Source organism: Condylostylus longicornis, unplaced genomic scaffold (assembly GCF_029603195.1).
Source record: "Condylostylus longicornis isolate FDR11 unplaced genomic scaffold, ASM2960319v2 ptg000010l, whole genome shotgun sequence".
Classification (NCBI taxonomy): domain Eukaryota; kingdom Metazoa; phylum Arthropoda; class Insecta; order Diptera; family Dolichopodidae; genus Condylostylus; species Condylostylus longicornis.
In genome coordinates this window covers 3,677,518-3,694,971 of record NW_026577979.1, presented here as the reverse complement: position 1 = coordinate 3,694,971, position 17,454 = coordinate 3,677,518, and the positions used below count along the sequence as shown (strand labels likewise).

The following is a 17,454-nucleotide window of genomic DNA, read 5'->3' as shown; positions in this document are numbered from 1 at the left end:
CAAAAGGGTTCAATCAAAGAATTAAGTAGGATTTTTTTTTTTTTTGGAAAGCTATGGAAGCTGTACAATTTTTAGGGAAAAAAATTAAAAAAATTTTTCTCATCCTTACATAATTTTACACAATATTTGAAATTTCCCTCAAAATAGCGTTTAAAATTTTGATTGCATATTTTGTATGTGTAAACTAAAAAATATTAGTTTGAATTCTCAATTTATTCAACCCGGAATATTTTCTTTTAACAGAAATTATGCACTAATTAATTTCAAAGGAAAAATTATAATTTTTGCTATAAAGAATCTTCTGAAATCTTGTAATAATTATGTAACCTAATTTCCAATCAAACTCATAAAAATGATCAAAAAGGGATAATGTATATGGGATTCAAGAAGAGTGTGATGAATTTGGCAAGGTTTGACAAAATATACTAGTATAAATAATGAATAACGCCTTAAGTCAGAATAAAGTCGACGCTTACTGCCACAATCTCAGTCAAAACAAGTGTTAATCTTTGGAAAATTTTGAAGGATTATTGTATGAAAACTGCGTTTTTTAAAATAATATTTGCAAAAATAAGATTTCTTTTGTATTCAATAATATTAAATTATTCTTATTAAACTGAGAATCGCTCTGTGTTTTGAGATTTTCAAAAACTGATTCGGCTAAAACTTCGAAAGGAGTTTTAGAATTACACGAGTAAACCGAATTTACCAGTACTATTAACTTTAATACAGATTACAATATCTTAAGCTTGTACGAGTACTAAGCGTGAAATTATTCAGTTTTACCATACTGTTCTAAATTAAAATGGAGTAAAATTTTTAATTACAATGAATGTATGAATTTACATATGTGTATACAAACTAAATTCTATTGAAATTATAATTATAAATATTTACGATTTATTATTTTATTTACATGTAAACGACATGAGCGACAATAATGTCAGAAATATTTTGAAAATATTAAGTACTAAAAATAAAATTTACATAAGGATAATATTGAATAAAAATTAATTATCCTTTTTTTATCGTGTAAAAAATATTTTCAGTGTAATTCTGCTTATTTATTATCATTATCGTATTTTATTGGCATATTTTTTTGACATATTTTTCATGTTATTTAATATTATTATTTGACAATATTATTTTTGACATATTTATTCTTTATTTTATTTGACATTATTATATTTTTATAATATTTTAAAATGATTGATATGAGAAACAATGAAAGTGTTAAAGTTTATTATATCAAAGCATTTTATTTTATTAATTCAACGATATATTTTGAAAAATGTCTTAAAATGACATACTATATGCCGCAATAAAATTTACTAAATTGAAAAATTATTATCAATGTTCTCAGTATTTAGCCAATAAATCCTATATTTTAAGATAAAGTCATTCATAATTGAAATTTTATTACTCTGAAGTCGAAGTATAAGGTTTTCTTTCAAATATTTTTTGAAAACTTAGGCGTCGTAAGGGGACAATAATAACCTCTTAATAATTTTTTTAAATATTCTTCAGTATTTTATGTATTCTGCATTTGTTAAGTTTGAGTTACAAACCACTGTTGTAAGAAATATTCTTCAACTCTATGATTTTAAAATGAATTAGATAATTTTTTACATCACTTCAATTACAGAATTCTCATTGTTTTACTATACAATTTAGCTGAAACAGCGTACTATTTTAAGAAATTAAATTGTCAAAAGAACCGCATGCTGTTATGGTAACATCAATGAATTTATTAAGTTTCAAAGATCCACATAGATCTTTGTTTTTCAAAACAGCGGAAGAATGTATGTGTTATTAGCTCATATATGGTAATGGAAATAAATACCACATGCACTCATGCATAAACATGCACACAACTATCATATAATCTATATATACATTTATACACGCATGTAAATAGAAAAGCATGCCCATAAATGTCCTTTCTTACAACTATTAGTTTGTCGTCTTATAGTGTTTATAGTACGAAAATAAGTTTAACATTCTATTTATTTAAAGAGTTTAAAAAACGTACAAAGAAATGCTGAAAATGCTATATATATGAGATCTATCATCATCGACTCCTTTTGAGATGAGAATCTCATTCTAATTTCTCTTTGTACATAGATGTATGTAATTCTTTTTATTTATTTATTAACATAGAAGCCAAATAACAATTAAAAAGGCATATAGAGTAATTTTTATTCTGTATTAATGCACATTGTAAACTGCCGGTTTCTTGTAGATCGATATGGAAATAGCAATGGTTTCCTACCTTAATATCGCAGCCATCATACACCCAAATATGTGACATAATGGCAGCCACCAAATACCAAGTAACTGTTTCCCGAATATGGGATCATTCACTAAATATACTCCTAAAATACTCATTTACATAATAGTATTGTTGGAAGCTATCAATTTTTTATATTGATATCTTATTGTTGTTATGTTACAATTGAAATAATTTCATTTTTACTTTTATAAATCTTCATTTTATTTATTGAAATAGTTCTTGAATTCTCATTTATCATAATATAAACGTTTTCTATAAAAAAAAATTTTATTTGAAGAAGTTTAATGAAAGTTAAAATATTGACACAGTCACTTCATTTTTATACCCATACCCATCTACATATGCAATATACTTGAACTCCACATTGAAAAAGTAAAAACACAAAAATTAGTAAGCACATGAATGTTGGAAGGGAAGACAATAGAAAACGGCATCAAATATATTATTACTCATTATATGTTTATTATTGGAAGAACAGTAAAGAAATCTTTATTGTTATCCTTAAGGCAGTGATTCATTAAAATAAATATTTTAAACAACAATTTGGTGTTCTATGTTATAGCTTTAAACATGACATACAAAAACACATTATTACTATAATGTACTTCTTTTGTCATGCATAATGGTATAATCATGTAGTTTTTGGAGAAAAAGGATATAAAATGAAAGAAATCATTATAAATTTTGTTTTCAATTTTTATACCCTGCACTTCGTGAAGGGTATATTAACTTTGGTATGGAGTTTGTAACTACTTGAAGGAGTCACCTGCGGTATGGACATATATATATATTCTTGCTCAGCGTAAAATTCTGCGTTGATTTAGACATGTCCGTCCGTCCGTCCGTCCGTCCGTCCGTCCGTCCGTCCGTCCGTCCGATCGCACGATAACTCAAAAACGAATAATGCAATCGACACCAAACTTTCACAAGTTGCTTCTTTTGTGCCAAGGACGAACCCTATTGTTATTGGACCAATTCGGACAACGGGTTCGGGTAGCTGCCATACAACTCAAAGAGTTTATTTTAATTATTTCAAAAACTAATAAAGGTACAAATATAAAATTTTGTATACATGTGTCCAATTATATTCTACATAAGCTCTAAAAATTCTAATGAGATAGCTGCACCGGTTCGGGTGGCTGCCATACAACTCCAAAAGCAAATTTTTTATAATCGGCAAAATAATAAAGTCAGATTCATGAAACTTGGCAGTCGTGTGTCCAATTATAGGTCAAAGATATTTCTGAAGTTTTTGTGGAATTGCTTGACAGGTTCGAGTAGCTCCCATACAAGTCCAAAAGCTTACTTTAAATATTTGGAAAAATAACGAAGTTAGATTCATGAAACTTGGCAGTTGTGTGTCCAATTATAGATCAGATATACCTGTGAAGTTTTAGTGGAATTGCTTGACAGGTTCGGGTACCTGCCATACAACTCCAAAAGCTAATTTTAAATATTTGGAAAAATAATAAAGTCAAATTCATGAAACTTGGCAGTTGTGTGTCCAATTATAGATCAGATATATTTGCGAAGTTTTAGTGGAATTGCTTGGCAGGTTCGGGTACCTGCCATACAACTCCAAAAGCTAATTTTAAATATTTGGAAAAATAATAAAGCCAGATTCATAAAACTTGGCAGTTGTGTGTCCAATTATAGGTCAAAGATATTTCTGAAGTTTTGGTGAAATTGCTTGACAGGTTCGAGTGGCTCCCATACAAGTCCAAAAGCTTATTTTAAATATTTGGAAAAGTAATAAAGTTAGATTCATGAAACTTGGCAGTTGTGTGTCCAATTATAGATCAGATATATTAGCAAAGTTTTTGTGGAATTGCTTGGCAGGTTTGGGTACCTGCCATACAACTCCAAAAGCTAATTTTAAATATTTGGAAAAAAATATAGTCAGATTCATGAAACTTGGTAGTTGTGTGTTCAGTTATAGGTCAGGCATATCCGTGAAGTTTCTATAGAATGGTTTCACAGGTTTGAGTAATTGCTATACAACAATGAAAGGTGCAGGGTATAATTCAATCGGTTCATACCGACTGAAACGTTTTTACTTGTTACTCCTTCTTTTGTTACTCTAATAATATTACCTATTCGCAATACAAATTGGAAGTCATGAACAGTAACTATATGAGCGCATAGAAAATCAAGGAAAATATACAAGCATTATGATTGATTAAAATTGCAGAAAACGATGAGAAAGAGAAAGAGTATAAAGTGCTAATTATTATTCATGAATCATTTTTTAAACATTTAAAAGCATTGTAATTTGTGAATCAGATATTATGATTTTCTTAATGTGTACTTAAAAAGCAACAATCCTTTGATTTAACATGCATAATAGATTACGGTCATGTTTCCTCTTTAACTTAGTATAGAATGTAGTCAAAGTTTTGTTAATCAGATTGAAATTAGAATGTGTTTTTAGTAATAATGTCTTTAAAAATCGATGTAATTTCTAGGGAATTATCTGGGAATAATGCACTAAATAATCGAAACATATTCTGAGTTCAAAATTCATAAATCAATAGTTTCCATGCAAAGTGGTACATAAGGAATTTAATTCGTTTTAAAATATATACAGGATGATTTACAAAGGTATACAACAACATATACGATTGAAATTAAAAAATTTTACAAATTTTATACAAAAACATTAAAAAAATTTTTATGGTACAGAAGATATAGCACAAAAATTTTGAGCCACCAATTCAATTAAAATCAATTAATTATTCCTTTATCAAAAAATTTGGAAAAAACACGAACTAATTATCCAAAAATTTTACAAATTTCTGAAAACAAAAACCAAATTTTCTTATGAAATTCACCTAATTCGGCAAAAAATTTTGTTATTCTTCTTTCAAATCTATTTATTTCAAGTCTATTCAATCGCATGTTTTGAATTAATTGCTTTACTGGAACACCTCTTTAGTTGCACCTGCCGTACACCAATTTTAGTTTTTCTAGAAATATGTTTAAAATTTATTAATCCCATTCAATTATTTATTAGTTCTATAATATTGATACCATATCATTTACAAACTCAATTTTGTGTAAAAAAATTAAATTTTCGTATTGCAAAAAAAAAAAAAATTTTCTATTCGAATAAATGTCAAAATTTGTATGGCAAGTCTTTAAAAATTCGCTAGAGCTGATTAATTTTATTAATTTCGGATGCTAAATGGTGTCTAGATTTCGAAAATATTTTTTTTAAATTTTTAAATTGCACCCAATCTGTGGAAAATGCATTTAAAAATTTCAAACCATATAGGTACTATTTCTTATAAAAACTGGCAAAAATTAAAAACCTATTAATTTTTTTACCAAGAAAAGTTTCGAAAAAAATTTTTTGATTACTAGATTTTTTTTGTGTTTTCCCTAATACAAAATTCTAGTTTTTCTTTTCAAAAATTTCAAATTTTTTAAAATAAATTTTTGTTTTTTAAATTAAAAGTTTGTATAAAATTTCGATTTAATTTTGTTTTTATTTGTTACATTTCAATAAAAACATTAAAATTCAGATGGTTTATAGTTTTCAGAGCATAACGACTCTTAAAAATGTCAACTATTTTTTTGAGTGAGTTTTGCGATCCAAAATTAATGATGATTAATAATTACAGCGCTTAAAATCAATAAAAATCAAAAATAGTGAAAAATAGGGCCTATAAAATCTTCACTTAGAGATGGTTTTTGTGCTACATCTTCTGTACCATAAAAAATTTGTTAATGTTTGGGGACTTAAATTAAAGCTTAAGCAGCTGGGAATAATTTTGTATAAAAAAAATGTTCACGGTTTTCAAAAATTTCTTACGAAATTATCTAACTAGAAAAAACTGAAAAAATCAAGAGAAAAATTTTATTTTCTTTAAAGTTTAAATGCTTGGTATTCGGAAGATACATAAAATACAAAATGAATCAAGCAGCATGTCTTTTTTACGCTCTTTACTAGGCTTTTCAGAAACTACTTGTTTGAAGTTCTATCTTTTTCAGAACGAAAGTTATACCCAAAAAAAACTTGAATAAAAAATTGAACGTGACGTGCAATTAAAAAAAAAGTCTTAAAGGTAAATATGCAATTTTAAGCAACCAAATAGATTAATAAAATTCAACTTGCTTTCCCTCTCAAGTCACTCCATAACTTAATTTTTATTCACACTTGATAATTTTAAATTAATATCTGCCATAGAAAACTTTAATATTAGAAATTTATTGGTCTTGATTTAAACTCACAATACCTTGATAAATTTCGTATTCCTGCTATGCCCTTGTTCATTCTTAGGCATGGAAAAATTTCTCTTAATAGCTTATACTAGGAAGAAATCGTTTAAAAATAGCTTTAAAATTAAAATAACACTAAAATTGAAATAAAGTGATTAGACTAAGTTGACGAAATTGAACTTTAACTTCTTTAAATTAAAAAAAAATTTTAAAGTGTGTTGTTTTTTTTTAATTTGTTCCTCATAGAAACTTTTAATATTTTCAAACTTAAAAACAATAAATATATGGTTAAGTAACTTAAATAGCAATTTTAAAATAAGAGAAATCCATAATGTTATTTTAAAAGTTAAAAGTATAGTGGTATAGTATCAATCGAACCTTTAAAATAACATTAAACAGGAAGTTTAAGAAGTTTTTATTATTAAATCAAGCGTGCAGAAATAATTTTTACCACCATTTTTACAAAAATACGATACAAAAAAAAACTCAATACCCACGAAGACAAACACATACTTGTATAACAATATTTAAAAAAAAATGTTCTCATATCACTACACTATGTGGGACCTTAAGGTAAAGACTTCAATCTATCAACAAGCAAGTCAAACTATATAAGAAAAAAATCAAACGAAAAACTTTAGAATTCACAAAAAAAAAAGTTTTTGTTCATTTTTTTGAACTTTACTTATTTCACGAGAGAAGAAAACTTTGTTGGTAGCTACTTAGCTTATTCTGTAAAAGAAAAACGCACAGGTCTTCTTAAATTGTACATGTTCAACTGTTTGCATACCTCTAAATACAGTCATAAGTTTTTCTTATTTGAAGTAAAAGAAAGTACTTTGTTGTCACTTTTAGTTTTGTAACTCGATTTCCTTTCTCTTCAGTTTACTTTTTTGAAAATTTTGTTTTTTCAGTTTTGAATTACATATTAGTGAAATTTTGACTGGTATACGAAAAATTCATTTCACGCTTATTATAAAGTTTACGAAACATGAACGTGTTGTAAATGAAAATAAGTCTTCAACGAAATATGAACGTATGATTCATACATAGTACACTAGACATACAGACGCGAAAGAGCTCTAACGAATCTAACACTTTTTGAATTTGATTCCAATATTTTAAAGGTACAAGAAAAATCGTCAAAAAATATGATCTTGCACAACTTTCCAACATTTCTTTAGAGATATTTTTTGTAAATCAGTTAAAAAAAGCTTCAAATCCCAAGCAAATAATTTAGAGAATGGTCTGAAGAAAATTTAATATATAATTGATATGCAACTTTTATAGGGTATGCTCAAAAATCGATCTTATATAGCCCGAGCAACTCATTTAAAAGTAAACATTTAGAATCGTTGTAAATATGTTAAAGTGCCTAAATTATTATTTTTAAATTTGGTTTGATTAATTTCCATTCGGACAACTAGAATTTTACAATTTCTGCCTACAATATTTCGTAATAATTCTCATTATTTTCCTCTGTCGAATCCTATAATTTCCATGTTGTTAACTTAAATATTATTTTACAAAATTTATTATTTTTTATTTCCCATATAGCAAGTACCATAATAGTTTTTTTTCCCAACATTTCAGTATAAATTTAATGCCACATAAGTATGGAGCTTTAAACACATTTTCCATTGTTTTTTGTTTTTCTCTTTTTCTAAAGAAATATTACATAACTGTTGAATACGGTTTTATTGTACAATATAAAAACAGTTGAGCTCCTGCATAAAAGAACGTATTCTCATACTTTATTATAGTGTAAATAAATATACATACACACATACGAATAAAATATAAACGCATATTGTCAAAATCAAATTATTATAGACAATTTTACCCTTACTGCGGTGGTATCTTGATCATCATCAGCTCTATAATACTCAATTTTCTTTTTATTCCTGTGCACAAACAATATTACAAGGTATAAACTATAACTCAATTTTATTATATTTTTTACCTTAAATACATCTATATAATTATGTCTTATATATATAAACTATATATATATATGTATGTACATATACGCTACAGAGAACTTATTATTACTACATTCTTTTAGATGCATAACATTACTTTTATAATATTCGTATGCTCTTATATTTTTTACATAAGACCTTATTGAACGACGATATGGATGCTTAAAAGGTATGTACATGTAGGTACAACATTACTATTTTATGTATATTTAATTATGTTAAACTTATTATTCATTTGCTGTGTAACCTTGTGCACTTTACCTTTTCTTTCTTTTTATCATAATATTTGCTTGTCTTCGCTATATAATATTATTTTGGATGTTTGGGAAGAGCAATAAATTGTATGTTGGTTATTTTGTACATAATAGAAATTCTATGCTATTATATAATATTATACATATATATACATATACATATTAAATGCGAAGCTAATTTCCGGTCTGATAGAATTCAATTTTCTTTCATTATTTAATTAATTATCGTACTTAACAAGATGAGGAAGTGATTTGTTAAAAGACTTGTTTGTATATTGGATATCTACTTTCAGTCGTCGTTTTCTCCTCTTAATTTTTTTTTTTTTTTTGTTTTACTCAATTTGCTTGTTGTTTGCTCCAAAATGTTTAAAAAAATGGTAAGAAAAATTGAAAGGATATAAAATTTTCTTTTTCATTTTTTTTTTTGATTTTCTGATTTTCTATTTAATTTATATGTATGTAGTCATATTAGGTTTTTATATTATGTATTATACAAATATATTTATAAATTTATATTAAACAATTTTACGTTAAAAAGAAAATTTTTTAATCAGGACTACAAGTATTTAATATGAAATTACCATAATAATTAAAATATCAGAAATTTAATTACAATTTTTCATTATGAGTTGTTTAAATAAATTATATAATATAGTTTTAAATAAAATAAGGAAAATTTAATATAGAATCTGAAACCTTTGCCTCTATTGCTATGCAATGGTTGAGATCGTGATTTGTTTAAAGAACAGAATACTTTGGGAGCGTATACTTTAGAGCAGAGAATTGAAATAAAGTACTATATTGGGCTAGCACTACTTATTTCACTAATTATTTATTAATTTACAGTGAGTGACACTTTGAGTTCACGTGTAGCTTATAAACTACTTCATATTTTAAAAAAAATTCTTCTGCAAAATTATTCAGTATTGAAATATCTCTATATATTTCTAAAATTGACACGCCATGTCAACAAAATATTGGTATAACTTAAAAATTGGTACAATCAAAAAAAAATCAGTGTAATGTAAAAATTATTATACTTTTAGAAATTACATAATATTATAATATTATGTAATTTCTAAAAGTACCTTCCTTGAACTTAATATCCAAATTTATTTCATTAATTATAATTTTAATAAGCCTTGCTTTTTATTTATTTCCAGGAAAAATAGTAAAAAATTATTAACACAAAATTACACTGCAACAAAAGAGACAAAACCTTAAATAACAAATTAAAAATTTCGAGCAGTTAGATGCTTAAAAAAGCGTGAAATATACACTTATAATAACTAACATCATGTGTAATGGATACCACATGTTTGGGTGGCGGAAGGCGAAAGAAGGAGCAGAAGCAGGAAATAATAGAAAAAGAAATTTTCACACAATCGAAAAACGAAACTGTAAAACAACAAGAATTAAAAGAAAGCGAAGAACATCAATATCAAAATTATCCTTCACAATATCATCATCCTTATTATCAAATAGAAGAGGAACAAAATTGGGATCTTCAACAAAACAAAAATCAAACCGATATTTATTATCCAGAACATTATTACGACAACGAATTACATCAACAAAAGATTTTTCATCATCAACATCAACACTATTATCAAAATCAAAATCAAATTCAACTACATCCTTGTTATCGAATCGATCACAAGGATATAATAGAGAAGAAAGAAAATCAAAAACAAAAACATTTAAATTATACTACGGAACAAATAATAATGAATCCATTAAGTCCACAAAGAAATAGTTCAAATAGGAGCACAAATAACAATCAGAATAATAATAATAATAATAATTCGAGTAGCAATAATAGTACAAATTCTTCAACAAAAAGTTTACAATTGAATCAAAATCTTCTGCAACAATCACCAAAACAAAAACATTCTCCGGAAATATTATCAACATCAGCAACAATAACAGCAGGTGCAATGAATAAGAACTCTTTGGCATCGAATATTTCAACTTCTGTTCATCCGTCTATAATAACACCTACATCAACAATACCTTTTGTAACACCTTCCAGTAATCTTACCGTTTCTATTGCATCATCACCATCATCAACAGATTTAGATTTTACAAATAATATTGCTACTTGTGGTAGAGATAATAATGAAAGTTCTGAACTTTTAGATAGAACTAAACCTTCTTCGTCAGAATTTTTAATGGCAGGAGGTCAAATCAAGAGCAACATAATAAGTAGCAAAAGTAAAAATCAACAAAAACAAATAAAAATTCAACAAAAAAGATATCCAATATTAGATTTAGATGCTATAGAAGTATGCAATGAACAAGAATCTGCATTACATCAACAGCAACAACAACAACAACAACAGCAACCATTACATTTTGCTCAACAAATGTCTCTAATAAAATCGCTTCGAGGTAAAAAATCACAACAACTACCATCATCTAACATTAAAAATTATAATTATAATCTAATGGGTACAAATGAAAGTTGTTCAAGTAGTCAAAGTAGCAATAGTGGTTGTGGTTATAATGCAGCAACATTAGAAGCAAATGTTAAATGGTCACATAATTTACCTATAACATCTGGTGCTTCATTTAACACTGATACTTTTTTTGGAAATAATGAAATAATCGATGATATACCATTACAGCATCCACATCCTTTTCATCATGATTATTCATACGCTTACTATGAACCAGGTGCTGCAATGCGTCATTCAAATATACCAACGCCAGAACAACAAGATGTTTCAGAATCACCTAATCGTCCTCCACCACCAAATTCAATTAGAGCTCTACTGTCAAAAGGAAAGAAACATAAAATTCTTGTATCACCTGCTGTAAGACAAAGTTATCAAGCAAAAATAGCATCATCACTTCAAGAAAATTTCTATGAAGAAATCGAATCTGAAACAAAAGGTGGATGTTCACAAACCAGTAAACCACCATCTGGTGCTATGAAGTTATCAATGGTTGAAGAAGAATTCCGTCGAGTTCAATCAAACCATCGAAAAATACTTGGTGAATTGAATTTATCTGTAGAAGCAATGTTGATGCCTAAAACTCCACCCAACATTAGTCCAACCGGAAAAGAAACATCACCGATATTGCAACATATCTCGGACATTTCAAGTTCTAGCTCATCTCAATCGTTAAATAATAGAAAAGGTAATAATAAATCTAAAACATCAAAACCTAATAAATCAGCTGATAATATTGATGAACTCTTAAATGCACCGACACAATGTACTAATATAATTTCATCAGTTAGCAGTGGTATCTCCAATACAATATCATTTTGTGTTGCTTCAAATACTTGTTCAATTGGTGAAGCTTCTGCTCCACCTATAGAAGTTAGTAACACACCTTCTTCAAATATTTTATCGTCAACGTGTGCTGGAAATACAGATTTAGATAGTGGATTTAGTGGTAGTAGCGGTGCTAGTTATATTGGCAGTTTACGTTATCATAAAACAAATGCCGCTCTGTCTAATATAATTTCTTCGAAAAAATTATTGAATACAACAAAGAAAACAGGTAACGATCAAATTTTAAAAGAAGATGTTCAAGAAACACAAAATCATGAAAAATCAAATCAAAAATTCAGCGTTAGTTTTAGTGAAAGTAATTTCAGTACGATTAGTGAACAATTAACGAAAAATAGTCGATCATCACAAAGATCTAATCAAACTAATTTTAGAAATTTAAAGGGTAACATTGAAGTAACTAGTGGTAATAATAAAAATAATAGTAATTGTAATCCATTTATTATACAATCCTCCCACGGTAAAAAAATATTAAATTTTTCAAAGTTAAGTACAATGGAACAAATTAATAGTAAAGTAACGACGCCTACTGAATCAAAAGCTCGCAGTTTTTGGGCAAAAAAAGGTTGGAAAAAATCTCAAACATCGGCAAGTACTTCAAGTATAGATCAAGCAGGAAAAGGTAAGTTGTAATTTCTACTGTATAACATTTTTGTTTATTCAAAGATTTTAAAAATGATTTGAGTTTTTCCTATACTTCTATGTCACAGATATTACAGTTTGCAATTCCTACTTGCTTTTTGTTTCACAATATTAAAGTAGCTATTTTATCTTACCAAATGTTGAGATTAGTTAATAACCACTTCACACTTCAGTTTGAAATTTCGGCAAAGTAATTGAGCTGGGTTTTTTAAAAAAAAAAAAGAAATCTTTCTTTCGTTATTTTCAGTATATCCTTCAAGACGGCTGCCTGTAACTCAAAAATATTTGACCGTTTGTTGAATCAAATTACAGTTCTTGTGAAAGGGCAAATTAAAGTACTTTTTGATAAGAACCCGTTTCTTCGCAAATCTTGTTTCAAAACACGTTCTTTTTATGCTATAAATATTTCTAGTAAAAATCTTTATAAGCAAGCTGACCTAAAAAGTTTTATCTGTCTAAACTAAATTAAAATTGAAGACATAATTTAACCTAGTTAGCAAACTATTATTATTTTGAATAAGGTACCTATGTCGTTTTCATTTATAACTCAGAATTTAACAACTCGAAACACAATTTCACAGGATCACTTCTATCATACTAATTTTTCTATCTTAAAGCTCCTCCTTATATTTTATATTTATTAAATAATAGCAGCTCTCCATTTTTTCTCTTTTCGTTTCCGTCAAGTATAAATCCCATCTGGAATTTTTCCATTTTCGTTTTATTTTTACTTCTTTTATTTAAATCCTCTTCTTTAAAACATTGATACTTTTATCAATAAATCGTATAAATCCTGTTTTAATTTTATTAATAGTTATTTCCTCTGTATACATTCAAAAGTAACAAAATTAAACAAATCACCTACAACAAATTCCGTGTCATCACCTACCATTTTGTATTTTTTCTCTTTTTCTTTCTCTCTGATATCACCATTGACTCTCAATTGAAATTTATTAACGTGAAATCATATATTCAAAAGTAAAGATTAAATGTCAAATCATAACTTTAAGATTTGTAACGTACTCGTACATAATTTACTGACTTATAATCTGCAAAAAAAAAATCAAATAAGGAATTAGAGATTGAATAAATAAATTAAGTAACAACCAAATAAAGGGATTGTAAAGAGCCGTTTTTTCTATTGAAAATTATTTAAATTTATTTTAAGAAAGTAAGCTAGAACGCAATTGTAAGGTAAAACGCGCTATTACAGCATTAGAAAATTAGCATATCGGAGTTTTATCGTAAATTTGACAAAAGAGTTTACAATCTGTTAATCAAACCGAAAATAATTGGAACAACCGTATAAAATACTTGTCGAACATCTTCTGAATTGGGTACCACGGGAACAGCATTTTAACATTATCTTGAAAGTTGCAAAACCTACGATATTGGGCTTAAAAAATAACATGTATACTTGTATTAAATATCACATATTTACATTGGAAAACAAAGTTCCTTAAAAGTTCAGCAATTCAAAATCAATCTTTGGTTATAATATGATTAAAGGAGAGATTTCTTGTTGAATTTAATGAGAAGACTTTATCCTAGCTGGACTAAAATATCGTAATTATTCAGCTGCTTCTAAATTTCGAGGTTAAAATATTAATCACATAATTTTTCCCAAAAAAAAAGTATTAATTCCAATACTGTACGAAGTTTGAAACTTTGATAGTGAACATCAACCAATTCCATTGTCACAAGAATTACTCTGCTTTTAACACTAATACTGCCGGTTGCATCAAAATAATAAACTTTTGTAGCCCACATATAATTTTAGAGAAGGCAAACAATGCCTTTAAATAACATTGATTAGCAAACAATGTCAATTAAAATTTGATTTGTATCGAAAATTATGCTGTTATGAAGTACCAGTAGGCGGACAATCTTAGTATGTAAAAACAAAATTTTCAAAAACATTTTGAAAAATTCTAAATTCACGAGTAAATCTTCATGAGTGCGATATGGTAATATTTCAAAAAACTGTATATACATAGGCAATGTACATACACGAACACATACACGTAAAATAAAAAAAAAAAATTTAATTTTGATTGTAGGTGAATTTTTATGTGAATGTCGATTCAAAAACCGTCTGAAAATCATAAATTCTTGTGAAATTCTCAATTTTTTTTTATTTCACTACAAAATTTTTTTTCTTTTCATCTTGTTTTTTTAATTCGTGATCTAAGCGGAAAAATTCATATTTGATACGCATCAATTTCAGCACTGTTTTTTTCTGATTTTTTCTTAGTTCTTTTATTTCGTTCGCATCGAGTCTGAAATATTTATGGTCATATTGTAAACGAACTTGTTCATAAAATCCTCATATACAAAGGCGAGGAAAGAAGAAATCAATATTGGAATTGGCATGCAAAAGTTTTTATTTTATTACATGTCCTGATGCATTAAGACGACCTATGAATTAACAAGCATTATTGAATGCAGTTTTTTCATTCAATATGAAAAAAAATGAAAAAAAAACTTAACAGAAATTTAAGTACGAGAAATTTAGTATTTCTTTTTTCTTTTATTATTCAAATTTATGGCAATCTTTGGACTCAAATTGAAGGTATTTAATTAAACAACTCAAAGATGTTGGATAAGAATAACAACTTTTTTCTTTGTTGTCTTTAACCAACGAGACTTAAATCAAATACTTTTTTTTTTTGGTTTGAGTAACCGACATTCGTTGGTGAAATAATTTGATGTAGTATGTGAAAATTTTTAAATTTCTGTTTTTGAGCCATCAGGGTTTATTGACACGCTCTTTCCGAAAAATATAACTTACAACAGCGTAGAATATTTAAGAATTTCGAGCATTTTGAGTCACACTTTTGTTGGATTTATTTCGTTAGTATTAAAATTTTAGTTTTGTTAACTAATACAAATTCTGTTCAATTTGCCTGTATTGAACTCATCTCTATCTAAACTTTAAAAATTTTACCATGAAAACCGTTTAAAATTTCAAATTTGAATTACCCGAAACTTTTTTTTTTCAAAAAAAAAGTTTTGGTTCGCCTGTTTATCTGTGAGTTTGCTTACAAAACTTCCACACCCTCTGAGATAGAAAACTGAAATAATTTTATATATAAATTGATGTTTAGTAGAAACCGTTTTCCGTGGAATAAAATTTTCTTCCTCGATCTTCTCTCAAGTTATCACCTTTCGAAATTTGCAAAATTTGAATTTTCGGCACCATATACATACTTCTGAAACTGCAATCTTTTCAAATTTTATAAAAATGCTGTACGTTAGCGGTAATTTTCATGCCATTAAAAATATAATTATTTTTTTTACCTCATTCACTTAACAGTCGAATTCAACTATTTTGTTAATGACTATTTCAATTATTTTTTTTTTGCTCACCCTAAATGTATGCAATAGTTTTATATATAATTTGGTGTACATATAAATGAAGCTAATTTAAATAATGTAAATTGTTTTTTCACTTGTTGAAGAGAAAAATGCTAATTTACAAACCATTGGTTTGACCCAACTTTTATTGGATATTTAAATGCAGAATAAAGATTTGAGTGTAAACATCTACTCCATAAAAATGTATGTTTTGCTTCCCTTTTTTCACAATATCCTGTTTTGATACAGCATAAAAATTGATAAACATTAACTGTAAATCGCATTTTACAACAATTTATGGCGAGAACAAGATAAAAAATTTAAAATACCAATATTAATAAATTTTTTTTTAATTATTCTTGCATAAAATTTTGTAAATTTCACACGTAAAACTTTCTTGATTCAGAAACATAATGAGTGTACTAATTTATAATAACCTGGAAATAATAAGGACTGCGACGAAATTAATAAAAAGATTCTTGATAAATTTAGTTTAGTATTATTAAGATTGCCTATTTATAAAATAAACTTACATATAAAATTTCATGAACATCGGTTCAGTTGAAATTGTGATATACGCAGGCACACACAGACCAACAGACCGTCATCTGGCTAAAAATAGTTTATTTATGGCTTCACTACCATGAAAATAACCTCACTTATTGTATGCAATGTGTTCGGTAAAAAACTAAAATTGATTAATACTGTTCAATTTTCAATCAAAATTGAGGTAATCTCATTGGTGAATATTTTGATTTTTTTTTTTAAATTAACTTTCTCATCAGATCAGCTCTATATTGCGCTATCAACAAAAGAGTTTTAATTTTAATTCTGGACTTTATCATGAAGATCAAAAAGCAGGGCACAAAAACATTGTTTTAATAAAATCATAGTTTAATTTATTACCTTCTATCAAAGAATCTTAAAATAATTCAATGCAAATTTGGAGTAAATCTTTACTTTTGGAGGTGCACACATTAAAATATGCACATAATGTTTTATCTTCTATAATTCATACAGTGCTATTAATAACAATTCAAAATTTGAAATTATGGAATATTAAAAAATTTTGAAGTTAAACATTGTTGCTAGTTGTTTTTGTTACAAATAGCAATTGGCACTTATTATATGCAAATTAAAAACCGAAATATTATTTTGCAATCAATTCCATCAACTTTTATGAATTTTTTAAAATTACAATTAAATAAGATAACTATTATTATAATAGTATATAATTTCAGTTAATATTTTATAAGTACTATACAAATTTATGGATATTTTAAAATTATGTATGAAAACAAAATTTTCTATAACAATTTTGCCGAATAATTTGCGTTTAATACACACTTTTTCAATAATAGTAATCGATATTTTATTTCGAACGATACTAATGACTATTATAA

At 26.8% G+C, this 17,454-nt stretch overlaps 1 protein-coding gene across 4 annotated transcripts in view; it reads left to right on the top strand.

Annotated features, from left to right (window-relative positions):
• LOC129618770 (formin-J-like) overlaps positions 1–17,454 on the top strand; it is a 180,701-nt gene that overhangs the window by 129,036 nt on the left and 34,211 nt on the right. For all 4 annotated transcript variants that reach the window (XM_055533744.1, XM_055533742.1, XM_055533743.1 and 1 more), the window contains one exon: positions 9,914–12,674. In XM_055533744.1, the coding sequence (XP_055389719.1) occupies positions 10,055–12,674 (2,620 nt within the window). In that variant the 5' untranslated portion in view covers positions 9,914–10,054. The remainder of the gene's footprint in view (positions 1–9,913; positions 12,675–17,454) is intronic.